Source organism: Phyllostomus hastatus, unplaced genomic scaffold (assembly GCF_019186645.2).
Source record: "Phyllostomus hastatus isolate PE091 unplaced genomic scaffold, TTU_PhHast_1.1 phas_contig_210, whole genome shotgun sequence".
Classification (NCBI taxonomy): Eukaryota; Metazoa; Chordata; class Mammalia; order Chiroptera; family Phyllostomidae; genus Phyllostomus; species Phyllostomus hastatus.
In genome coordinates, this window is record NW_025333737.1 from 26,799,278 (window position 1) to 26,825,806 (window position 26,529).

General features: G+C 48.4%; 1 protein-coding gene and 1 non-coding gene across 2 annotated transcripts; both read left to right on the top strand.

Moving 5' to 3' along the window:
• Nucleotides 1-6,347: 6,347 nt before the first annotated feature.
• LOC123817841 lies at nt 6,348-6,458 on the top strand. Its single transcript, XR_006785540.1, has one exon. It is a non-coding gene; the product is annotated as a U6 spliceosomal RNA (small nuclear RNA).
• Nucleotides 6,459-15,109: 8,651 nt separating this feature from the next.
• LOC123817178 (gastric inhibitory polypeptide) lies at nt 15,110-20,224 on the top strand. The gene is made up of 6 exons (XM_045836736.1): nt 15,110-15,159; nt 15,971-16,075; nt 17,491-17,637; nt 18,170-18,259; nt 19,184-19,285; nt 20,215-20,224. Exons 2-6 carry the CDS (start codon nt 16,002-16,004, stop codon nt 20,222-20,224), a joined length of 423 nt encoding a protein of 140 aa, XP_045692692.1. The 5' UTR covers nt 15,110-15,159; nt 15,971-16,001.
• Nucleotides 20,225-26,529: the final 6,305 nt, after the last annotated feature.

The following is a 26,529-nucleotide window of genomic DNA, read 5'->3' on the forward strand; positions in this document are numbered from 1 at the left end:
GTTTGCTTGTTTTTTTTCTTCATTATTACTGCCTTGGGATATTTTGTTTCTTCCTGTAACTTGAAGTTTTAGTGGGGTTCTTTTAAATGACTGTAAACTTTGAAAAACTGTAAAATAGCCCCAGTTAAGAACACATGCAGCATTTTTTGCTGTCAAATAAATAAGGGTCATTATGTACTTAAGATAACTCATAAAATGTAATAAAACTGTAAGCAGAAAAGAAAAGTTTCCTCAAATTATCATTGAAGTGTTCATTGTTTAAAATCTTAAAAAGAAATGTATTTTTCCAGAAATAGAAAAGACTCAAGGAGAAAAAATAACTGTAAGAATGACCATTTGTTTTTCTGTGGGTCACACAGCGTGTGACAAAACTGCTCAATTTTTTTATTTGAGCTTAGGTTTGCAGTTTAGAAACCTTTAGAGAAGTAAGGGAGTAATTTATTTTATTAACTTTGAAAAAAATGGGTATTTCCAAATCCAATTTGTTAGTAAATTAAACTGCACCATAGTAGCCTCTATTGACACATGTAAAATAAATGTCAGTAACATTCCACACACTCCTCTACTGCTGCCTTTTTTCACTCCAAAATTATCTGGGTAAAAAGTAATGAACAACTTTGCTTAATCCCAATTTTGCACAAAATGCAAAATAGATCCCTGGTTCATTGTAGGGGGGCAGGAAAGGTACAGTTCAAAAAAAGACTGGGAAATAAGTGTTATTTTTCAAAATAAAATTGTAAAAAGCAACAAAAGAAAGAATCCATACCTAAATAGTATTTAAAGTGACAATAATACAATTTTGTTCTTGAAATCTACATATCTTCAAAGTATTTAAATGAGTTTAATTCAAAATGAATCAATTACAACATGGAGGTAATTACAAATGGTGTGGAGGTAATTTGATTTTTCCTACGTAATATCTATACTTTTTTAAGACTAAAAGAATTTTCCTGGCTGGAAAGCAAATTATTTTTGTTTGTATATTTAAAGTTTTGTTCCTGCCTATAAGATTAATTAGTTTTACTCCTGTTTCTAGTTAGGGTTTTCTTTTTTTCAGGAGTTGTCTCAAATATTTCAAAGTGCTTAAGAGAAGATGTTGCTATGTTTTTTTTTAAGTTTAAAAAATTCACACACACACTATTTTACTAATATTTTATTACCAAAATATTCATTAGAAACACTTAGATCTGTTTCTGTAAAACCAGTTTTATACAGAAAAGGAAACTAGTCTAATAGTATGTTATTTTTAAACTGATTATTTGACTAAACTGAGATTCAATTCTAAACGTGATTTCTGGTTTTCATGGGTTGATAATTCAGAAAGAGTTTGGGTCCACCCACCTCTTCCCTAAACATCCTCAAATTTTTAAGGATTATTATTAACACAACCCCCACGATTAAGTAAAACCTGAAAGTATTTGCTCAACGGTCATAGGATAAATTAGTGAATAAGTTTTTAAAGTTTTCATTTTAAATGTGTCTGTCAAGTGTATAGGAAACAAATATTAGAGTTATTTCTAAATTGCTTTGAAATAAGGCTCATGATCTCTTTCCCTATCTTCCTCTTCCTCCCTGCCCCTCCCCCTGCCCCTCCCCTCTCTGTCCCTCCCCCCTCCTTTTGTTCCTCCATTTTTCTTCCTACTCCCGACACTGTCAATTCCTTTCCTCCCCCCCTTTACCTTTACCCTCTTTTCAATTTTTCTTTTTTCTCTGTCACTTCTCCTCCCCGTTTTAGTATTCGTGGGCTCCTCTGCCCCTCAGTCCATTTCTTCCCTCCTTTTAATCAACATACCTCTCCAAATTTTCTATCTTTTTATTTCACTCCTTCCCTTTTCCTTCTGCCTCTCCCACCATCACTACTTGTTATCATTCAAATTTATTTCTGGGGACGTGGAAGGTGTCAGAGATGCTTGAAATATTTTATCCACCAAAGTGGGAACCCCAGGGTGAGTCAGAGCTCCTCCACCCTGTGCTCTCGGTTTGTATTGTCTGAACATTCGCTGGCTACTCTTACTGGTTTGTATTATTTTCCTGCATCATATGTTGCTTATAACTAACCTTGTTATTAGCACTTTATGTATCAAATTCTTGAGGGCAGAAACTAGAAATTACTTGGGGAGTCCAACACAGTGCTGACAGGTGTCCAAAACATACATTAAATAAGTATCTTTTGGTGCTAGCTGAGAAGACAGGGTTGTTACGATAAGATAAAATGCTGTGTTTAGCCTGTTAAGTGTTTTTTCTTCTTTCCTTCCTTCCTTTTCCCTTTTTCTTTTATTTTTTGTAAATGCACTCCACAATCATCCGATGAAATACAGGTAAATTCAGTCATTCAAAGGGCTGATCAGTCTGCATCAAAATAGCAACAAACAAACAAGTGCTGGCGAGGATGTGGAGAAATGGCGACCCACGTGCGCCAGTTGTGGGGGTGCAGATTGGTGCAGCCACTGTGCAGAGCAGTATGAAGGTCCCTCGAAAAATTAAAACTAGAACTACCCAGTAATTCCCCTGTGGTTATCCCTCTAAAGAAAACAAAAACACTCATTTGGAAAGGCGTATTCAGCTCTATGTTCGTCGCATCATTATTTATAGTAGCCTAGACATTAAAGTAACCTAAGTGTCCAGCAATAGATAAATGGATAAGGAAGATGAGCTACGTATACACGATGGAATATTACTAGCAATGGAAAAGAAAGAGATCTTGCCATTTACAACAACATGGGGGGACTTTGGGGGGGATAATGTGAGTGAAAGGAGTCAGACAGGGAAGGACTAACGCTGTGTGATTGCATTCACACGTAGAATCTAAAGAACAAAACAAAACAAAACAGACTCATAGATATGGAGAACGAACTGGTGGTTGCCAGGGAGGAGGTGGGCGGAAGAGCAGAAAAGGTGAAGGAGAAGGAGAGGCACACATTTCCTGTTGGGAAGGAAGTCACGAGGATGTAATGTACAGCGTGGTCAGTGACATGGCAACAACTTTGTATGGAGAACACTTGGTTACTAGATTTATCATGACCGCTTTATTGGGCATGTAAACGTTGAAGAATTATGTTGTACAACCAAAACTAATATATTGTATGTTAACTATATATATATTCTTTTTAAATGGATAGCAACCCAGAGTTCCCTCTGGGCTTGTCATTTCCTAGTCTGGCGCCCACAACAGTGCTGTGCCCAGTGCCCACTGATGAGCAGCCTTTCCCTTCTGCCTGGTCGTGTAGCTTTGGCATTCTTCTCAACTTCGGGTCTCAGGCAGCCCGTGGCAACCGCCGGAGTCCGTGGCCTCAGCCCGTTGCCATCCTACTCTCCCGTGATGGTGCAGCCAGGTTGATGGACTCAAGGCACAGCCCACGCGCACCTCCTGCCGGGAACTCTATTCGGGTCTTTTTATCTGGGACTGTAGCTAGCTCCCCATTAACCGTGTCAAGATTTGTTATTTGGTACGTCATCCAAAACAAAAGCGCCACCCCGAGACAGCCTTCCGTCTCGGTAATTCCCGGGATGTCTGGGAAAGCCAGCCACCCTTAGCAGAAGTTGACTGAATATTCTAGGTTTGGATACAGCTATGAGCACTCAAGAAAAAGGGAAAGCAGTTTTTATAGCAAGCTAAATTAAAACAAAAACTAAGCAGGTCATAAAAACAACAAAGTGGGGTTTGTTTGTTTTTTTTCATTCTCACCCAAGGATGTTTCTTGATTTGAGAGAGGAAAGGAGATGGGGAGAAAAAAGTATTGATGTGAGAGAGAGAAACATAGATCAGTAGCCTCCCGTATGTACCCTGACCAGGGACAGAACCCACAATCTAGGTATGTGCTCTGACTGGGAATCGAACCTGCAACCTTCTTTGGTGTATGAGATGACACTTTAAACAACTGAGCCTCACGGCCAAGGAGCAGAGTCGGGTGTTTTCATTTTTAATGTGTAATACTCCTTACTAGCAAGAATAGAGTGAAATAAAACATTCCATATGGCTGTGTGGGAGAATAATATTCAGGCAACAAAAATCTTCCTAAATTCTTACTATTTGACTTAGAAGTTACACTTTTGAGTAACGTTCCTACCAAAAATCTAGTATATAAGTCCTTTTATTCAGCCTTAAAAAGGAATGAAATTCTGATACTTGTTACAACATATGAATCTTGAAAGCATTATGCTAAGTAAAATAAGCCAGACACAAAAGGACAAATATAATATAATTGCGCTTACATGAGATACATGGAGCAGTGAAATTCACAAGGGCAGAAAGTAGAAGAGAAGTTACCAGGGGCTGGCAGGAGGAGATGGGGTAGAGCGTTAGTGTTTAATGGGTACAGAGTTTCAACTTGCAAGGTGAGAAAGTTCTTGAGATGGATAATGGGATGGTTTCACAACAGAGGAAATGTACTTACTATCATTGAATTTTACACTGAAAATATGTTAAAATTGTAAATTTGTGTCATGTATATTTTACCATGATTTAAAAAGGTAAAAAAAAACTTTCAAAACCTCAAAAAAGATAATAAATGTACACATTAATTATCACTCTCAAAGGGGAAAAAAACACATGCATGCTTAAAAACAGGGGAATTTTCCAGTAACTTTAAACACAGGCATCTGGTAAAATATTATGTAACCATGAAATTTGTTTTTAAAAACAGCTTTAAAAAAGTGGAGGGAAGTTTACAAAAAGCTCGCATCACAGAGTACTTGCACACATATAGTTCATATGATTGGAACTATCTTTTTAAAAAAGACAGAGATGTGCCTGAAAGACTAGAAATTACCTTACAGAAGCTGTGCATGAATACCAGAGAGGTGTACAAGAATATTCACAGCAGCACTGTGTATAATAACAAAACCTAGAAACCATACATGGTCATTAACAGGACAATGGGTAAGGAGAGTCAGTTATAGATAGCTATGCGATGGAGTACCAGTGGGCGGTGACAATGAATGAACTTCAGCAACCTATGCCAACGTGTGCAAACTCCACCATGCCGATAAAAACAAACCAGTAAAAAAACACACACACACATACAGACTGAACATACATATTATTATGGTTCCTTTTATTGAAGTTCAAAATATGCAAACCTAAACAATATATTGTTTAGGGATGCATCCAAAAGAGGTTAAACTTTAAAGAAAAGAGAGAGAATGATGAATAAAATGCCAGAACGGGGTTAATTTGGGGAAGTAGCGCAGGGGTGATTGCAGAGGGTCGCACGGGGCACTTCAAAGGTGCTGGAAACGGATGTTCCAGTTCTCAACTGAGTGGTGGATGCACAGGCATTCGTGGTTTTATTCTTGAAACGTCACGTTATCTTTGTTAAGTATAAATAGTTCATAAAAACTAATTGAAATAATAAAAACCTGGAGAAAAGTGTAAATAGTTAACTCTGGTTTTGAGAACATAGATACATTTCTCTCTGCTCCCCTCTCTTTCTCCCATTCCCTATTTCTCGCTCTCTTGACTCTGCTATATTTTCCAAGATGTCAAGATTGTCTATGATACTTTTGTAACAAATGAGTCACCCGAGGATACCTTTAGAAGGCAAAAAAGGGATAGTTCTAGATCATCCGCCATTCCAAGATTTGATGCAGCCAGAAATTCTTCCATTAGCAACCAGGGTGGAGGGTTAACTGCAACTCACTCTGATCAATCACGGCTGGGGCTTGACTTTGGCTAAAGGACTGATTAATTACACATTTATTCCTAATACTCCGAGATGCCATGTGCTGAAACGTAGGACCAGCAAGGTAAACAACAGGAAGCAAGCCCTTAGATTCACACCTTCCCAGCTTGTCCTGGCTCTGGCTGACACGCCTCCCCTTTGCACACCTATGTTTGAGTCATGTTCGTCTCCTTTTGCATTCGCTGGTGCCCTGTAAGGGGTGAAGCCCGTCGCTTCTTCATCAGCCTGGGCGGCTCTTGCTGCAGCTGCAGAAACCTCGGAAAACATGGGGCAGGATCCATGTGGCTGTGTTTCTCTGAGTGATTTCCATTATTTGCACCACCTAAGATCTCCTTTATTCTTTCTCCACGAGACCAATGTTTCCAAAAATCTTGCCTATCAAAAAATTCCATTGGTCAACTGGTAACAAACGGTGCTCCTGTGGAGACGTATACGTGTCTCAGCGGAGCTCCTGCACTACACAGACAGCAAGCGGTGACGCTGCTCCCACCAGAAGCAAAGGCGCTTGAAATCAGAATTTGCCCAGTTGCCGGGAGCACATGTCTGATGTGTGTTAGATGTTCTCACTGCCTGCAAATAGCTCATGGAGACCATGGTGCCCATGACACCTTCCTTCCCTCCCTCTTAGAACACTGAGGTTCTAAGGGTTTGCAGAACATTACTCAAGGGCTCACTTTGGCAGCACATACACTAAAATTGGGATGATACAGAGAAGATTAGCATGGACCCTGCACGAGGATGGATGACACACTAATTCGTAAAGCACTCCGTATTTGGGGGGATGTGAAGGACAGCCTAGGGGATGTAGTCAATAATTCTGTAATAATTAAGTATGGTGCCAGTTGGATATGGGAATATCAGGGTGAACGCTTTGTAAAGTGTATGATTGTCTAACCACTATGCTGTGCACCTGAAACTAATAAAGCATAATATTTCATGTAAACTGTAGCTGAAAAAAATATTTTTACTGTGGCCAGGTCGTTCTGTTGGTTGGAGCATCGTCCCCATATGCCAAGGTTGTGGGTTCGATCCCCAGTCAGAGCACATGCAGGAAACAACCAATGAGTGCAAAAACAAGTGGAACAACAAATCGGTCTCTCTCTCTTTCTCTCTCTCTAAAATCAATCAATACATTTTTTAAAATGTTTAATATCTTTTCAAAAAATTTTTCATAAAAAATGTTTTAATCCTCATCTGAGGATATGTTCATTGATTCATTGATTTCAGAGAGAGAAAGAGGGAGGGAAGGAGAGAGGAAGGAAGGGAGAGAGAGAGAGAAACATCCATGGTTGCCCCCCAAACAGGGACAGAACCTGCAGCCTGGGCATGTGCCCTGACCAGGAATCAAACGAACCCATAACCTTTTGGTGCATGGTGATGACGCTCCAGCCAGATGAACCACTGGCCATGGAAAATATGAGCATATATATTTTTAATCCTCACCCCAGGATGTTTTTTCATTGCTGAGAGAGAGAGAGAGAGAAACATCGATTGGCTGCCTTCTCCTGCACACCCCGCCAGGGGCCAGGTCTGCCGCCTGGGTGTGCACCCCGACTGGGAATGGAACCTGCAGCCTCTCGGGCTATGGGACGATGCTCCAACCAACTGAGCCACACTGGCCAGGACCAAAAATATTTTTAATATGGAAAAAAAAAGAAAATAAAAACATTACTCAAGAGCAACTTTCCCATTCTAGTACACTTCCTGGAAGGGGCGCACAAGAGGCAGAGGGGGAACTTTGTAAATTGTAGAAAGCACCCTGAGGTGGGTGGTATTGTTTCTACCTTGTAGGTCAGCTACGCCCGGACCCCAAGTCTGTGCTCCTGCCTTTATACCAATGGAGCATTTAAACATCCTAATCCAACCACACATACATCACAATTTATACAAAAAATGTAAAGGCAACTCAGTGGAGGAAGGATAATCTTTTTAACAAATAGTGCTGGAGCATGCACAAACACAAACTTCTTTCCATGCTCCATTCTATATACAAATTAACTCAATCTTATACCTAAATGTGATCATTTAGGTCATATAACTAACTGTAGAGCCAAAATCTCTCAAACTTCTAGGATAAAACCGTTGTGAGCTTGAGCTAGGCAACGACATCTCAGATATCACACACACACACACACACACCTCATAAAAAGCTGAATTCATAAATTGGACATCATCAGAATTTGAAAAACTTCTGTCCCTCAAAAGATACTGTTAAGAGAGTGAGAAGACAAGCCACAAACTGGGAGAAACTATTTGTAAATCATGTGTCTGATGAAAGACTTGTATCTCAAATCTCAAAACTCGATAACAAAAAACAAATACCGCCCCCCCAAAAAAGGACAAAACATGTGAACATATATTTCACCAACGAGGATATACAGATGGCAAATAAGCCCATGAACCAATAGTTCATATCATTAGTCATCAGTGAAATGCAAATTAAAATCGCAATGAGATACCAATACATACCTAATAGAATAGCTAAAATTGAAAAAGACTGACCACACTCAGTTTTGGCAAGACTGTGGGGGAACTGGAACTTTTATACAGGTGGTGGGAATGTAAAATGTGAGCACCACTTAGGAGAACACTTGGGCAGTTCCTTAAAAAGTTAAACATACTCCAATCCTAGGTATTTACCACCACCACCCCCACAAAAAAGAAAAGCGTATGTCACCCTGGCCAATGTGGCTTAGTTTGTCTCAGCATCATCCCATAGACCCAAAGGTTGAGGGTTCAATCCCCGGTTCAGTCAACGATTCCCTCTCACATAGATGTTTCTCTCTCTCTCTCTCCCTTCCTCTCTTGATAAACTCAATGAAAAAGAATGTCCTCTGTCTGGGATTAAAATGTGTGTGTCTGTGTGTGTGTGTGTGTGAGAGAGAGAGAGAGAGAGGGAGAGAGAGAGGGAGAGAGAGAGAGAGAGACATGCCCACAAATATTCATAGCAGCTTAATTTGTAACAGCCCAACTAGAAACTAGCTAAGTGATAGGAGAGGGGGGCTCTAGGAAACTTTTGAGGATGGTAGATTATGTTCGCTACATAAATTGCAGTGATGGTTTCATGAGAGAGAACACGGGTTAAGTTGTACACTTTCAATTAAATGTGTGCAGTTAATTTCGTGTCAGTTACACCTCAAAAGTGCTGTGCTTTCAAATCCCAGTACTGTGGAGGGAGTGGTGAACTGGAAAATGACCATTTTCTGTTATCATAATAGAGATGGGTTTAAGCAAGAATCATCAGTGGTTAAGTATATCTGAGGGTGGGGGAGGTCTGACCAGGAAAAAGGTATTTGCATTGTCTAAAAGTCTCTCTCTCTCTCTACCTTGGCTGGGTAGCTCAGTTGGTTAGAGCCTTGTCCCCGTACATCGAGATTGTGGGTTTGATCCCCAGTCAGGGCACATATGAGAATCAACCAATAACCCCGGCTGGTGTGGCTCCGTGGACTGAGTGCTGGCCTGAGAACCAAAAGGTCACTGGTTGGATTCCCAAGTCAGGGCACGTGCCTGCTTGTAGTCGGGGGCACGCAAGAGGCAACCGATTGATGTGTCTCCCACACATCAGTGTTTCTCTCCCTCTGTTTCTCCCTCCCTTCCCCTCTCTCTTTCTGGAAACAAACAAACAAACACCCTACCAATGAATATGTAAGTGGAACAACAAACTGATGTTTCTCTCTCTCTCTCTCTCTCTCTCTCCACCTTCCTCTTAGTCCCTAAAATCAATTTAAAAAAATGTTAAAGTGTCTCCCTGCACAAGGCTTATCAGTTATAGGAAGAACAACTACAACTGCACGGTGGGAAAATTCAACAACTCTTTGACTGGGTGATCAAAATGGTCATCAATCACGGGCGGGCAGACACCTAGCTCCTCTGGGTGGGATACCGCGACAAGGGCACACCTTTCTTTGTCTAGTGTTCTGGCCAGGATGCAAAACCTGAATCCAGCTAGGAAGAAGCATCAGACAAACCCAGACTGAGAAGCGTTCTACAGCGTAACTGTCAGTGGCATGGGAAAGAGAGGCTGAGAGACGGAGTGAATGGGGATGGAGAGACGCGGCAATGAAATGCAGCTCGGTCCTGGCCTGCATCTAATAAGGGAGGGAAACACCCAGAGGGACGTTATTGGGACCATCGAAGAGAACTGTAATGTGGACTATAGGCTTTCTGTCAATGTTACACCACTTGAATTGTATGATTGTACTGATTGTGTTTGTGTAAATAAATGAGTATCTTTGTTCAGAAGAAACATACATGCAAATATTAAGTGGTAAAGAAACAGGTGTATGTGTCTGCTCTCAATTCCTGAGAAGGTAGCTAATAGAAAGATGTAACGTAAGTAGCAACATCTTAAAAATTGTTGAGTATGTGGGTATATTGGAGTTCTCTGCATTATTTTTGCAACTTCCCTGTGAGTTTTAAATGGTTTCCAAGTGAAAGGCTTTAAAAACTTCCAGATGAATGACTCTGGGAATGGCACTGAGGTGCCGGGGTTTCAAAAGGCTCTCCGCGTAGAGTTGCCAGATTTGGATGTTGAGTTACATTTGAATTTCAGATAAACAACATTTTTTAAACTTTTTTTTTTTAGTATGAGTATGTCCCATGCCGTATTGGCTGCCTGACCACCCAGTGCCCTCTCGGAATGTGAAAGACCGACATCTGTACTCTGCAAAACATCAGAGAAATGACTCACTCTGTGTATCTTCAGGATCCAACATCAGCTCAGTTCCCACTCTTACGGAGAGAAAGAGACTAAAATACATAGATTTTCAACGGCCATATTTTATGACAATGAGGAATGTTTAATGAATCTAGCATCTTCTATAATAATGGCAATGGTGGTCAATGCTTTTTTTAGGGCTGATGATACAGGGGTGGGCAAAAGTAGGTTCACAGGCGTTCTTATGGAAAAAGATACGCAGGTTACGATTATGACAATAGCTTTATTAGCTCTGTATTTCATGTACTCACAACTTAAACCTACTTTTACCTCCCTGTATACGTGGCCACCAACCTCTGAGGTGGCCCCCACGGATCTCTGGCTCCCGCGCAGTCCGCCCCACATCGTACCAGAGTTGGTCTGCGGGACCCGTGCCCTGCAGTTGAAGTAATGGCCACATCTGGATTTAGGTTTTAAAAGGCATTCGGGCTTTCATCTCCGGTGCCTGCGCTTGCTCTGGGGGAAGAAGCCCCACGGTGAGCAGCCCTGGGGAGCAGTCCACAGTCGCAGACGTGAACTGGGAAGGGGACCTACAGCCCCAGACAAGTCTTCTGAGATTGCAGCTCAGCTGGTAGCTCACCGCGACTTCGGGAGAGACCCGGAGCCCGAACCACCCAGCTGAGCCACGCCCAGATTCCTGAGCCTCAGAAACTGTGAGATAATAAATGTTCCTTGTTTCAAACTGCTGCCATTCAGAACCGTCTGTTATGCAGCAAACAGTAACTAACATATCAAGATATAATGTAATACGATGTATCTTGTATTACATATAATGTAATACTAAGTATCCATGTTCCCTACATCCTTTATTTGAGGTGGGAACTGTTACCGCCCCCATTTTACAGAAAGGCGAACTGAAGCACAGAAGGAGCTGCTCTAGTCACTTCGCTGGCTAGCACGGGTGAGTCTGTCCCCAACCCCTGCTCCTCCGATGGAACTTCCCAGCCTCCTCTGTGCCAGGTGCTGGGCTGAATCAGCCAGCTTTATCATTTCACCTTATGTAATTCTCACCTTCCAAAGAAAACCACCAGCCAGCACTCCCCAGACCTCCAAGCTAACGAGGTAACTTCGCACTTACCTGCGAGAGGCAGGCGGGGCAGATTTTGTCTCCTTCTCCCCAGTTTAGAGTCAGGCAAGCTGAGGCTCCGAGTGAGTAAGGGCTCTGCCCGAAGTTAAACATTACTCAGGAGCGGTGAGGCGGTGGCGTGGAGGCTGGAATCCTGCTACTCATCTCTCCAAACTGAGGGTTGCGGAAGGGCCTCCCCATACCCACTGCAGGAATCCGTGTGCGTGTGCGTGCGAGGGGAGTGTCCGCCGGGGGCCCTGGAAACCGCTCCTTCCTCCGTGTCCCGGTGCAAGCCAGAGGGAAGGAGAGCCCTCCCTTTCACCACCTCCTTTCTGGGGGATGGACTCCCCCCTGGAACAGAGACGGGCTTAAGAATGCTGCTCTCTCTGGGAGTCCAGCCCTCTGGCCTTTTATCCTAAATGCATCACCAGTTCTTTCCCTCCCTGGAAGTAAGAACCTTCGGCAGCCCCTCCCAGTTCCAACTCTTCAGTGGGTTTCTCCTCCCATGGATTAGGCTGCAACTAAGCACTGAGCTCTTTTCTTGACAAACAAAAGCAAACAAAATAGCCTTTGAAAACAGCAAGAGGGACTGGAGTTAGAACTGAGAGGGGGCTTCCCAAATGATCCCTTGCAGCAGATGGCCGAGAGAGGCTGGAGGTGGCGTATTCTTTCTTGAAGATCGTTCTGGAAAGTGTCCGTCTGTCTTCACCCGCGTGGTGCTGGGGCCGGTGGTGTGGGCAAGGGTGGTTGCAACCGTCGCTGCGTCTGTGGTGCGACTGGGGCGGAGAGCTACAGGTCGTCCTTCTAAGAATCAAGACAGGCCAGATGACTCGACAAAACTGGTGAGGTTCCTGCCACCTCTTGTCTCCTCTGAAGGGGGAAAATACATCTGCCACCTGTTTTAAGCGAGATCAGAGGAGCATTCTGCCTTCTGAGTCAGTCAGCGAGCTCCACGACCAACGGAACTTCAAAAGCACAGTCCACTCAGAGAGATTGCAGCCAGCGCCTGAGTCACCCGGGCCTGGCTGCAGAGCCAGGCCTGGAATGTCTGCGGTGGTCCTGCGGGCCGTGGGGGGGGGGGGGTGGCAGCCTGGTGACTCACCACCTGGAGCTGGTGGAGTCAGCAACCCCCAAGGGCGCTCCCGCTGTTCCTGCTCTCGTTCTGGGGCTTTGGCTGGAAGCCGGGAGGGTGTGAGAAGCAGGCCCCTGGGTTCTCTCGCAACAGCCCTGCCGTCGTCTCTTCCTCGCACACGCACATGTTCCTGGACTTGCGGGGCTCCTCGGACATCCCCGCCCCCACCGCTCCCTCTCCCCAACTGCCTGGGCCGTCAGCCCTTGGCTCTGGGCTTTGGGCTCCTTGCAGGGGTCCGCTCTGCCCCCCCCCCCCCACATGCTGGAAGTTCTCTGCGGTAGACTTGGGCTCTGCCACCTCCGGAGCTCCCCATCCTTATACACCCCCCGCCTTGCACCGAGTTCTGCACACCAGGGCACACCTCTCCTCCCGGAGTGAGTGGGTTGGCTAAGATGCCAGTGGGGTTTATTGCATGATTTTGATCAAGTCCCGAAGGCCCTTTTGGTGCCCAGAAACTTCTCAAGGCCACATTTGCCATTCCCTGCCCTCCCAACGTGCCCTGGGGGTGTGTGGGGTGGAGCCGTGAGCTCCCCTGGGAGTTTGGCATTTTCTCTGATCTCCTCAGCTGGTCCTCCCCACATCCCTCCTCTCCCCCAGGGCCCAGGCCACATTCTCCCCAGTCTGTGCTCTCCACTGCACCGCATGGGAGCCAGAGATCAAAGGGAAACAGGGAGGGGGGCTGCAGAGAGGTCTCCTCCAAGAGGGGGTGGGGGGGACTTAAAGCAAAACTGGCCTTTTGAGCAGCCCACCCCCCAAAACAAACCCACAGAGAATCAGGCCGGGTTCGGGGCTACCAAACCTATCACAGAACCTTCCTTGACTCTGGTGTGGCGTCAGGCCAGAGAATGAAGCCCACCATCTCGGAGACCCTCGGCCTCCAGGGGTTGGACACACCCTCTGAGCCCATCAGCGGTGCAGATCAGCAGGAAGCGGGACCCCGAGCAGCCCCCGCATGCCCTTTGGAGGCCGGGGCTGAATGGATGTCTAATCACTGCCCACTGGTAGCTGGGAGATGGAGTTCAGCGCACTTGCCCAGTGAGAAGTCCCTCCACACGGTGAAAGATAGGTGGTGGGCGGCCAAGGTTTCTAGGAAGCAGAGGGGGGTTGCCCTCCTGGTCCAGTTACCTGCCATCCCACACAAGCACTTAATTTCATGCTGAAGCTGCTCCTGGGCTGGGGAGCTCACCTGGAAAGAACATGAACGTGGCCTTTATCAGGCCATGGAACTAAGAAGCAGAGCAAGAGTTTGGTTGTAGTTTCCCGCCCCCCCCCCCGCCAACCCAGACCCCCACTTGCTTTTGTTGGCTTGGTTCATGCCTGCTCCTTTCGAGAAGAGTCTAAGTTGCCATGAGCTCCGTTGTTTATGGTTCCAAGTACCCATGGCATGTGGTGAATGGAGAGCCTGGGAAGAAGGCTTTGGGGGTCAACAGAAAAAGCATCTGTGCCCCGTGCCTTCCAGACTGAGAGCCCCTGTGGACAGAGCCATGCGCCAAGGACTTGGAGGAAGGCCAGGGGAGCACCCCAATGGGTCTTCCATCTGAGGGGGCAGACACAGCCCTCAGCCTCAGGAAGCCTCTGTAGGAGCGGGGAGATACAGCCCCTGGTCCCTCCCCCTGATCTCAGAGAGCCCCCACTGTGATCCGGGGAACCGAGCCCCAGCCCTGGAGAGCCCTCTGGGGGAATGAGAGTCACGGCATGACCTCAGGGCCCCCCAGGCTGATGGCAGGGACAGGACCGGAGGCCTCCCCCGTGTAGGAGAGGAGGGCACTTGAAGAGATGCCGTTGGATCTCGAAGCCCTTCGTGGGTAAGTAGAGCCGTAGCTGCTCATCTCCTTGCCGGGTTCAATGTGCCTCTTTTCTCTACTCTGTCCATCCCCTAAGAAGGCAGGCAGTTTGAGTGTAAGTTCTCAGCGAACCCAGCTACCACCAGGGAACCTCTGTCCTTCCTGTTCCCGCCACCTGCTGCCCTCTCATTTTCCAGTCTTTCCCCAGCCAGCTGGGACACCCTCCTACAAATCCCAGCCGCACACCGCCCCGTTGCCAAAGCTGTGGGCCGCTCCCCAGAGCTGGGGTGCCTGCAGCTCCACCCTGTGCCACCCAGAAGTAGCCTATTGTCTTTGGGGGTGTCCCCTTCCCCAGCTAGGGTTGCCTTACCCAGATCTGCCCTCAGCAGGGGCATCCGTCCTGACCCTACGGAGGGCGCCGGTGAGAGAAGAACGCTGGGACCCGGGCTCTGAAGGGAGGAGGGGGAGTAAAAAGGGGCACTTAAGGTCCCTACCCACGGGCGGGCCCAGATAGCAGCTGGAAACACCCAAATGTTAATCACCAATTAGCACAGTTCAGCTGGAAAGGGAAACTTTATTACGTGTAAAATGGACTTAATGTGGCAGGAGCTGTAGGCTTCATTTCTTGAGATAAGATGCTTTTAGGCTAATCAGGGGGTTCTCGATGCTGGGATATAAAGGAGGTGCAGCAGACCTCCGGGGGGTGCGCTCCAAAGGGCCGGCGTTAGGAGGAAGACACCCCCACCCCGTCCTGGAAGAGCTGGGAAGGAGAACATCTGGTGAGACAGAGGCTGGGACAGGGGACCCTGGGGAGAGGGGGGCCTGTGCACCCCTGCGGTGCCCAGCACCCCACTTTCTTCCCTCTGTACAAGAAATAAGGGACAAAGGCAGGAAGATGAGGTCTGGCAGCCCGCCCATCTTCAGCCTGGCTTTGGGGTTTGGGAGGAAGGCTCCTTACTGCTCTCCGTCTCCGTTGAAGACCGCCTGGACCAAGTGGGGCCAGCCCTCTGTAGAGGGGTCAGACTTCAGAGAGAACTTCCCTGAGCCGAGACAGTGAAGTCTGACAGGGGAGAGCGGGGTGGTTCTCCGTGTGGTGTTCACTTAGGGCACGGGGGCTGTGATGATTTAGGTGACAGGCCGATCTGAGAGCTGGAAGGCTGGCTGGTATGAACTCCGGAGGGCTCCTGGGGCGGGGGTGGGGGTGGAGGGGGGCGAGAATCTTGCCAAACCACATGCCTGTGATGTCTCGCTGCAGGAGCCGGGAAGGGGGGCTATCCAGGCACCTGAGCCTCCGCTGCTTTCTTCTGCCTGGATCTCTTCCCCACTGCCCCCCCCCCCACTCAGACTCCACTTAAAAAACAAAACAGAAAGAAGGCTCACCTCCTGGCCAGACCCCTTGTTCCTGGTAGTTACTGACTGTCATGCCCTGCACGCCCCGCCCTAACACACATCCTGCTCCAGACCCCAGGGCCCAGTGTCCCCAGCTTTGAGAACCCCCCCGGGGGCTCCGGGGTGCCAGCAGCGCGTTGCCTGGCCAGCTGTTCCCTCTGCACAGTGCCTCCCCCTCATCCTGGTCCTGTTCTCTCTCAGCTCAGGAAGCAACCCTTGGAAGATACTAGCCATGAAGATCTCTCTGCTGCTGGTGTCCCTGCTCCTGGCAGTGGTGCTAGGAGATGAAGAAGAGGGTCATTCCAGGTAGGGGTGAGGAGGGAGGGCCAGCCACCAGGAAGGGGGCCGGGGCGGAGGGGATGTCTGGCTCCTGGCTTTCAAGGGAGGCATGATCCCAGGCCAAGAGGAGAGAAGCTCCAGGGGAAAGTCTGCCAGCAGTGTGAGTGCAGAGTGAGGACAGAATATTTATGGGGAGCTACTGTTGCAGCAGGAGAGATGGTGGTTAGATCTCTGGAAGGACTTCTCAGTGGCTGTGTCTGAAGTAGGTGACAGTAGCTCCCTTCACCATTCATTTATGTATGCGTTTGATGAAAAATGTTTAAAGATTTTATTTATTTATTTTTAGAGAGGGAAGGGAGGGAGATAAAGAGAGAGAGAGAGAAACATCAATGTGTGGTTGCTGGGGGCCATGGCCTGCAACCTAGGCATGTGCCCTGACTGGGAATCGAACCTGTGATGCCTGGTTCACAGTCCGAGCTCAATCCATTGAGCTATGCCAGCCAGGGCCATTTGATGAAATTTTATAGCGGACCCCATGGGCGCCAGGAGCGGGGGATACATTTGAAGCGTGGCCCTCAAAGGCCACCTGCCCTCGAGCATACACGCCCAAGGGCAAAACAGACAAAGACCCCACCTAGGCACACGGCAAACTGCTGTAAGTACTCAGGAAAAGCGGAGTGTTAAGAATGAGCATAACAGGGGGCTCTGTGTTTGGGGGACCCACAGAGACCTAGCCAAGTAAAGAGCTGGGCATTCTCGGAGGCAAGGACAAGATGCACGTTCTTGTCGATTCGGTGACGTAAACTTGAGGCACGGCTGTCAGAGACACGTGCGAGGAGACACAGTGTCGTGGGGAAGGACGTAGCCCTGGGCCCAGGCCACTTGGGGGTGAATCCTGGGCCTGCCACCTGTGCTGTGCGCTGCACTAACCTCTCTGCACCCTGGTTTCCTCATTCACAAAAGGGGGTACAGATAGTGTCTCCCCGCTAGCGGCAGTGTGAGGATTTGAATGAGTGTGTGTTAGAGGCCCCGTCTCACGTGTAAGGACTCACTATTGTTGGCACTGACTGGGGACCAACGACCTCAGCCAGGTGTGGCAGGTGTGGCCGGGGCAAGGGAAGTCGAGGAGGGGACTGTGATTCAGCCCTTTGGGGTAAGGGGCCTCCCCCCAATCCCTCGTCGCCCAGAAGCCAGAGCCACACACACACTGAGGATGCAGGAAGTGGGCCCTTAAGCTGAAAATGAAGTCCAAGCAGCTTAATACATGGATAAGAGGGTGTCTTCACAAATACTGAGTCCCAACAAATCAGCCGGTTCGTTTTCAGACATTGGCCTCTGGTCCGAGACAGTCAGTCATTCACGCTGGCCTTGTGGTTCCCCGCACCCCCTGACCCCCCTCATGGTGCCCTGGTTTCTGTGTCTCTCCCCTCCGGGCCCCTCAGGTTCCATGCTGAGGGCAGAGGCTCGGGACCCCGAGGCCCCAGGTACGCCGAGGGGACTTTCATCAGTGACTACAGCATCGCCATGGACAAGATCCGCCAACAGGACTTTGTGAACTGGCTGCTGGCGCAGAAGGGGAAGAGGAACGAGTGAGTCGCTGTGCAAGCCCCTCCGCTGCCGGAGCCTCAGTCTCCCTTCCTGGAGGCAGGCCGGGGGCCACAGGTGGCCACGCGCCACGCGATGCACAGCTCCAGGTGGCGCCTCTCACTTAGACGACGACAAGGGGCTGGACAGCGTGGCGGCCCCCGATTCGGGCAGCAGTCCCGTCTAGGGGCGGGACTAGGGCAGCTTGCCCCTATCTCCACCTGGGGGGGCGGGGGTCCGTGGAGATGGCAGGGCTCGCCAGGGATGTCCAGGGGGCTGGGGATGAAGGCAGGGGGAGCTGAGCTGGTGCCGAAGACTTTTGGGTGGCGGCCCCTTCGGACCTTGGAAACAGAACAAACCGTCTTCGTCCCACTTCCATCACTTTGCCAAAGCTCCCCAGGCCCTTGCTGTTCGGTCAGCGTGGTGGGTTCTGGAAAGCTGGTCACTGGCAGCTGAAGATGAGCCCGGTGGGGAGGGTGAGTGAAGGGAGAGGTACCCTCTGTTCCGCCACCCACTCCCTTATCTTTATCTTACCAGCTGGAAGCACAGCATCGCTCAGAGGGAGGCCCAGGCCCCAGAGCTGGCCCATCAATCTAACAGGAAGAAGGAGGCCAGGGAGCAGCGGGGGTGAGTCAGCCCACAGGGGAAGGAGGGGTGTGGGGCCTCCTGACCCACCCCCACCTCATTGTTCCCGCTCCCAGGCTCCAGAGTAGGGCCAGGCCCCAGATAAGCAGCCCCTTCCAGTCGGAGTTCAAAGAAGGGTCTTCACTGAACTCTTGGAGGTCAGCCTAAGCTTAAGGGAGAGGCCTGGAAGGAATGGGGGTGGGGTCCTGGGAGGAGTTTGGGGGCCAGGGTTTCTAAGATTGATGACTTAGTGAGTGTTCAGGAGAGGGACAGTGAAAGAGACCTCGGGAACCGGCTTCCCCACTTCTCCCTGCCACCCGTCAAGAAGGATATTTATGGAACGGGGACCTTCCTGCCCATGGCCAGTCCCTGCAATCAGTTACCCCCTCTCTGAGGAAGCCGAGGCATCTATAGCACAGGTCGTCATGAAGAGTGAATGTCGCCCTGGCCGGGGAGCTCAGTGGGTTAGGGTGTTGTTTCCACACATCCAGGTTGGTTTCGGGTTCAATTCCCGGTCAGGACACATGCAACAATCAACCAGGGAATGCATAAATAAATGGAACAACAAAGGGGTGTTTCTCTCTTTCTCCCCCTTCTTCTCTCCCTCACTCAAATACAAATTAAAAAAAAATAGAGTAAGTATTCACCAAATCATCCCTTGGGGGTCAGGATGCAATCTGGGATCCCTGTGGAGGTGGAGGGGCTGGACGTGCCCCACCAGAGCTCTGTCGGGCTCTGCCTGTGCCGAGGGGCCTGCACCCCGGCAGACAGATGGGCCGGAGCTTTACAGCCGAGGTGACTGAGTGGCAGCTGTGTTGACTCCCTGCCCCACCCCCAGCTGCCCCCTCGCCATGCCGGTCCCTGTATTTACTCTCTCTGGGTGCGGCCCAGGCGAAGGCGGCCTGCCTGAGGCTTTCTCCTCTGCAGCGCCCTGCTCAAGAAGCCCGGTGACGAAGATTCGCTGAAGAACTTTCTGATTGCGGAGCTGCTGGCCTGGATGGCGGATCAGACGGAGCTCTGCAGGCTCAGGTGGCCGAGGCGGGAGGCTCGGGCTGTCTCGCGTGTGGTTATCAGCTTGGGCGTGGGGGTCAGACACGGGTTCAGATGTTCACCTTAACCTGCGCTGGCAGATTCTTAGACTCTCTGACCCTCCGTGTTTTCATGAAAACCGGGGCTGTGTAAACCACTTCACAGGACTGTTGTGGGTTTTAAGTAAGACAAGGCAAGGAAAAAGCTGAGAGCCACATCTGTAGAGTAGTAAGAATTCAGTGATGTCGGCAACTATCAGGACTGCTTGCTCTTCTTCCTCAGCTTCCTCTGAGTGCGGTGCTGCTCTCACCTCCCGGGCCCACCGGACAGGCCTGCCCGCCCTATTTCCTCTGCTCCAGGGTGGAGCTTTCCCTCCGTTCCCTTGTGCCATGGCGCCTTCCCAGCGGCAGAACCGATAGAGTTGGAGGCACGACGTTGCCCTTCTCTGTAGCTGCCACTGGCCTCAATGGTCCTTGAAAGCACCCCGCCTGCCAGGAAGGGCATCTATCCAGTCCATTCTGTTCTAGAAGAAAGGGATCGCTAAATGCCATGGGGAGACCCAGGCCACCTGAAGGGTGAGCCAGGACGTTCATTCAGAACGCAGACACTGAGGCTCAGAAACCAAAGTACATTTAGACTTCGGTGCCTGGGAGCTAGGGAGGGAGTGAGGGGACAAATGTGGGAGGACTTCCTGGAAGAGGATGAGAAGGGAGAGAGGAAGGCCACCAGGACAACAGAGAAGAGAGGATGAGAAAATCTCCATAGGAAGGTGGGTCATGGTCTCTGTGGTCTTTAAACGTCGTTTTGATTATTTATACTTAAAAAAGTAATTTGGAGGCAGGAGAAGGTCAACTCTGGCTGGGCACCAGGAGAAATTCACTTTGCAGATGCCGAGCTGATAACTACCCTCCTCTCTCCACTCCCCACAGGTTGCAGTGATGGACTCAACCCAGCTCAGGACTGCTGGACTCTGCCCTTCACGGACGCGGCTCCTGCCTCGGCCCCACTCCTGGGTACCCCAGAGAAGCCAAACCAATAAAGTTCAAGCTGCAATACATCTTTGTGTCTCTTGTCAATACCTATTCAAACGTCTGCTGAGCGCTAATGGGACATTTGTCTGCGTGTGCTCCACCTAAGGAGAAGAAGATGTGGCTTTTACCCGTCTGTTAATTCATCTGCTTATTCTACGCTTACTGGGAACTTACCGTAAGCAGGGACTGTGCTGAACGCTGGGCGCCCAGCACTGAGGACACGGACACCATCCTCGTCCCTGCGAGGGGTTTCCAGTCTAGTGATGAAGACAGACATCTACCTTGAAACACACAAATGTGGTCATCACACAACATGCTGGGCTAGGTGAAGACGGGGCTGCTTAGAGAAAGGACAGAGAAAGCTTGTCCAGGTGGAGAGGAGAGTCAGGAGGGCCTTCTGGAGAAGTGACATGTAAGCTAAATAAGATCTGAAGGATAAAAATGGCCAAAGGATGAGTGGAGCCTGAATACGTGTTAGCATTAAGGTGTTACTGTTACAGCAAAGCGGGCGACGGGGAGAACAGAACGAGTAGAGGCTGGACAAGCAGGCAGAGGCAGGGCTTTGAAGACCATGTTTCTATTTTATGTACTTATTTGTAGAGAGCGGGGGAGGAGGGAGAGAGAGAGGGAAACATGGATGTGTGGTTGTCACTTACGTGCCCCTAACCGGGGACCTGGCCCACAACCATGGCATGGACCCTGACTGGGAATCGAACCAGCAACTCTTTGGTCCACAGGCTGGCACTCAATCCACTGAGCCACACCAGCCGAGGCTAGAGACCAGGTTTAAAGCTTTTGAATTTTATCCTCAAGTGCAGAGACAAGTCCCTGAAAGGTTTTAAGTGGGGCCAATTCTGAGAGGATCTATTTGCATTCCCAAACAATCACGCTGGTGACAGTGAGAACTAGACTGAAATGTACAGGGATGAGCGTGCAGGAGCAGCACGGAGGCTCCTGCAGAGTCTCGGGTTTACACTAGGATGATGGTAGTGGGGGTGGAGGGCCGCGGGCAAACTCAATTCATCCAAAAGTCAATGCCTTTATCTCCCCGGGTTCAGAACCTTCCCCCCTGCAGCTGGCTGCCTCCTCCCAGGGCCCTGTGTCCGCTCCACAGAAGTGCCTTCTCTCCCTTGCTTGAGTCTTTTCCCGGAATGTCCTCCCCCTCTCCCCTTGATCTAGTCATCTAGGGGGTGCTGGGGTCAAACACACCTAGATTCCAACCACTTACTAGCTCTGTGACTTAGCAAGTTTGTTTCTCTCTTACACTCAGTTTTCTGTCTTTAAAAAGATTAAAAAGTATCCACCTCATAGGGTTAAAGTAAATATTAAGATAATATGTGAAGTCCTGGCTGGTGTAGCTCAGTGGATTGAGCACGGGCTGTGAACCAAAGCATCTCAGGTTCGATTCCCAGTCAGGGTACATGCCTAGGTTGCAGGCCATGACCCCCAGCAACCGCACATTGATGTATCTCTCTCTCTCTGTATCTCCCTGCCTTCCCTCTCTAAAAATAAATTAATTAAATCTTTTAAAAAAAAGATAATGTATGACACAAAATAAGTGGTTGATAAATGTTAACTTTTGTTATTATTATTATTTTTTATTTTCTAAATTTCACTTATTTACTTACTTTTAGAAAGAGGGGAAGGGAGGGAGAAAGACAGAGAGAGAAATATGTGTATGTGAGGGAAACATTGATTGATTGCCTCTCATATGCACCCCGGCTGGGGACTGGCCTGCTACCCAGGCATGTGCCCTGCCCAGGAATTGAACCGGCAACATTTCACTTTGTGGGACAGCGCCCAACCACCTGAGCCACACCTGTCAGGGCTTTATTTATTTATGTTTTTAATCCTCAGCCAAGGACATGCTTATTGATGCTAGAGACAAGGGAAGGAAGGGAGAGAGAGGGAGAGAAACATCGATTGGTTGCCTCTTGTGCACGCCCCAACCGGGGACCGAACCTGCATCCCAGGCATGTGCCCCCAACCTGGGATGGGACCCACGACTTTTTGGTTTATTGGACGACAGTCCAATCAACTGAGCCACATTGGCCAGGGCTAACTTTTGTCATTATTCTCATGCACCTAAATGTCAGTTTAAAAACACAAGGGTATTATTCTCAAATCAGAGAGAGGCAAACTGGATGGCTGAAGGTCTGGGCCAGTAACATACATGAGCAAAGTGGGGAGGGTGTAAGACAATGGGAAGGACGGGGACTGTGAAAATGGAAGAGACACACTCGCCTAAGAGCATTCTTGTGCCAAACAAAACTCTTCAGAGAGCTGAATGTGCCTGAGGGCTGCCAGTTTGCCATCCCTTCCAGCTCTGACGTACTTGGTTTCCTCTCCTCTAGACTCCTGGAGTCCTAGGAGTGTGTACCACACAATTTAGAGCGTGCCTTTGTTCAGAGGGTGGGATTCTTCATGATAGAACGGATGGTCTTGGAGAGAAGTTTGCATCTATGTTTCTGGAGTCTTGGGGTGTCTCTGGAGTCAGTAAATCAGGAAGGGTTATTTAAAAAATATTTTGTAGCCCTGGGTGGCATAGCTCAGTGGATTGAGTGTGGGCTGTGAACCAAGGCACCGCAGGTTCGATTCCCAGTCAGGGCACATGCCTGGGTTGCAGGCCAGGTCCCCAATGGGGGCCACGTGCGAGGCAACCATACATGGATGTTTTTTTCTCTCTTTCTCCCTCCCTTCCAGTCTCTAAAAATAAATAAATAAAATATTTAAAAATATTTTGTGCAATGTTTTTGTTATGGGGCAGGCATTGTGCTGTCTTTCTTAAATTTTAAAAAAATTATTGAATTTTTGAGAGAGAGCGAGAAACATCGATTTGTTTTTCCACTCATTCATGCATGCATTGGTTGCTTCCCGTATGTGCCCTGACAGGGATTGAACCCTCGTCTCTGGGTCACACTGGAAGAAGAGTTGTCTTGGGCCACACATTAAAGACACAAACACTAGCGAAAACTGATGAGCAAAAAAAAAAAGTTTTAAGTAAATTTACAATTTTGTTGGGCTGCGTGCAGCCTGCGGGCCGTGGGTTGGACACCCGTGCCCAGGGCTGTGCTCGGTCTTTCACAAACATTTCTTCAGCTTTTGAAGTTTTTTATTTTTGTTTGTTTGGTTTTTGCTGTTCAAATTTATAAACATCACTTGAAAAAGTCATGGTGATCTCATTTAAAGCTGCATCACAACCCTTTAAGACAATGCAACCATAATAGCTGTTAGCCACGCACTTCGCTGCCTCCTTGAAGCAGACGATAAAAGCCAGTGCTCTTAGCCACCTCGCCAGGAGGCCAGTAAGTCACTTCAAGCAAGGAGGGCATCGCTGATAACCAGCATTCGCGGTGTGCTGTGGCAGAGTGCTTCTGAGAGCCATCGTTACGTTGTCGGGAATTTTGAGAACATGTAAAACCATCGATAGCTTGGAATTGGCCATGGTTAGAGTATTTATACCAAGGAAATCAGCAAATGCTATATAAATCACAGCTCCTCCCTTCCCACCCAGAGAGGTGGTTGTTAAACATTTACCAGCACATTACTGGTCAGCATAATTTTTCTAAAATTATAAAGGAGAACAAATGTGTCTGAATAAGGGAATGAGCATGTCTGCTTGAGGGTGGCCACGAGGTTTAAGGGCCAACGTCTGTACGTAAGGGAACAGGTGTGCATGTGCATTTGAGGGTATGAACAGAGAAATCTGAGGTCATGGGTGTTGGTGAGGGATCAGCGTGTGCGCCTTAAGGAGTCCCACAGTGTGAGTCAAAAAGTAACAAATGAAGCAGGCGTATCTAGATGGTGTCAGTGCATACTTGAAGGACCAAGTTTTCGTGCCGGGGAGTGGTGCAGTAGGAGGAGGACACAAGGTCAGTGTATCAGTGTGAGACCTGCGTGCTTTCCACAGAAAGGGGTGGGTAGGCATGTTGGAGGAGACTGGTGTGTATGAGGGCGGGGTCTGAAAAGGCTGGTATCTGCTGAAGGGGACAAATCTGCGTCTGAGAAAGTTTGCGTGTAAGGAGGCTTATGCAATCCGAGCATAGTGTCTGAGGGTGTGTATGAGAATGAACTGAAGGACGATTATGAAACATTGAATGATTGTTTTAGGCTTGGCCCTTGCATCCATTAACATTATATTCTGCCTCAAATAACAGAAAACACACAAGTAACAGTGGCTTTAGCAAGATAGAACATTTCTCTTTCTTCTAAACATCCAACGGCAGGCAGTCTAGGGCTGATGTTAACAACTTTGCTCCATGAAATCCTCAGGGACCCAGGCTCATAGAGCTCACAGCTACTCTCTCTCTCTCTCTCTCTTTTTAAATATTCTTTTTAGAGAGAGGGGAAGGGATGGAGAAAGAGGGAAACATTGATGTGGGAGAGATATGTTGAGATACATCGATCAGTTGTCTCTCACATGCCCCCATGTCCCCAAATTGGGCCCTGGCCTGAAACTGCCCTGACTGGGAATTGAACCAGTGACCTTTTGGTTTTGCAGGCCTGCTCAAAATTTCACCTTCTTAATGCATGGCAGAGGCCGTCTGGGAGGGGATTCTGGGATACCTTCGATCCCTCTGTCACTCCCGTCTTTTTGCTGAAGCCATCAGATGGAGGCACTACGCAGGTCTGTGCTTGTTTAGCAGACGTTTATTGAGCAGCTGCAGTGCACAGCACTGGGTGAGGCTGTTGGCTGTGTGAAGACGGGCACCACATAGTATAGTTCCTGCTCTCAAGGAGCTTACAGCCTAGGGGAGCAGACACATGCAGACGACTAATCATATTTCCTTGGATGTCTTCGTAAAACTACTTTATGGATTCTCAAAACACTGAGACACACCAGGCCAACTAAACATCCTGCCACCAATCTCTGCACCCAGCACCCATCCTCACTGGAAACCTCTCTGATAACATTCTTCACCTTGGTTCCACGTTCTCTTTTTTTTTTTTTTAAACAGTGGGAAACACCAATCCACTGCATCCCACATGCCCCCAACTGGGGACCTCGCCTGCACCCCAGACATGTGCCCTGACTGGGAATTGAACCTGCAGCCTTTTGGCTTACAGGCTGGTGCTTAATCCACTGAGCCACACCAGCCAGGACCCAGCTTAGCTCTTTCTTTAGAGCATACCAATACATCCAAATGACAACGCCATCTCTTCTGTGATGGCTTGCAGCCCTATTTCCACAAGTTCAAAGCTACTCTTAATTATTTCTCCAACTTCATGCTGTGGTCTCCCCATCTCCCTAAGGCACCACCCTCGATGCCCAAGCCACAAAACTGAGCGTCCTTCTGACTTTTCCCACTCACTCTTCCCCCATCTGACCAGTTTTGTCATTTCACCTTAATATCTCCTGACTGTGTCCCCTTCTCTCTATCCTTATTGCCACTATCTTAGGTCCTCATTATTTTTAGGTCAGATTGCAGAAACTAAATGAAGTATAGGTTGCCAGTACTTTTTCTAAAACAAAAACTTGATCTTATTACTTACTGATTTAAGAATCCTCCATTACTCCTTCTTTGTTAGACTCAATAATGCTATTGAAATCATCTATGGGGGGTGGGTAATCACCAGTGGAGCTTCCTGAACACACAGGTGACTAATACCACTCCAGACCTGATGAATAACAATCATAACTAATATTTACTGATGTGCCAGGCATTGCACCAAATGACTTGTTGTGTACTTTCTGACTTAATCCTCACAACTTCGTGAGTAGTTGTTTTCACAACTATGGAAACTGCAATGCATCTGCCAGAAGTCACTGGACCGTATGCAGTGGAAGTAAGTTATGGAGCCAGGCGATCTAATTCCAGAGTCCAAGTTCTTAACTGTAAGGCCTTCACCTTACAGCTAGAATCGGTTAGAATCTATGCGTGTGACTTTCACAGGCAAGCTCCATTAGTACAGAATGGATACCGGTTTCTGTTCTATACGCATAGAACCCTCGGTGCCTAACCACCGGGTGGCCGGCCGACGAGCATTGGCGGCTGGGGTGGTAGTGGAGGAGCAGTCACAAGAGGATGAGAGGGTCCGAGGCGTCCACTGGGCGGGGAACACACGGCCGCAGCAAGACAGCCTTGGATCGGCATCCGGAGACCGGGTGTTCCCGGCCACTTGGCCACCAACGAAAGAGCCCCTAACCCCCGGCGGTGGGAGACTGGGAGCCCCGCGGCAGGAAGTCGGCGCGTAGCTTCCGGCGCACGGAGA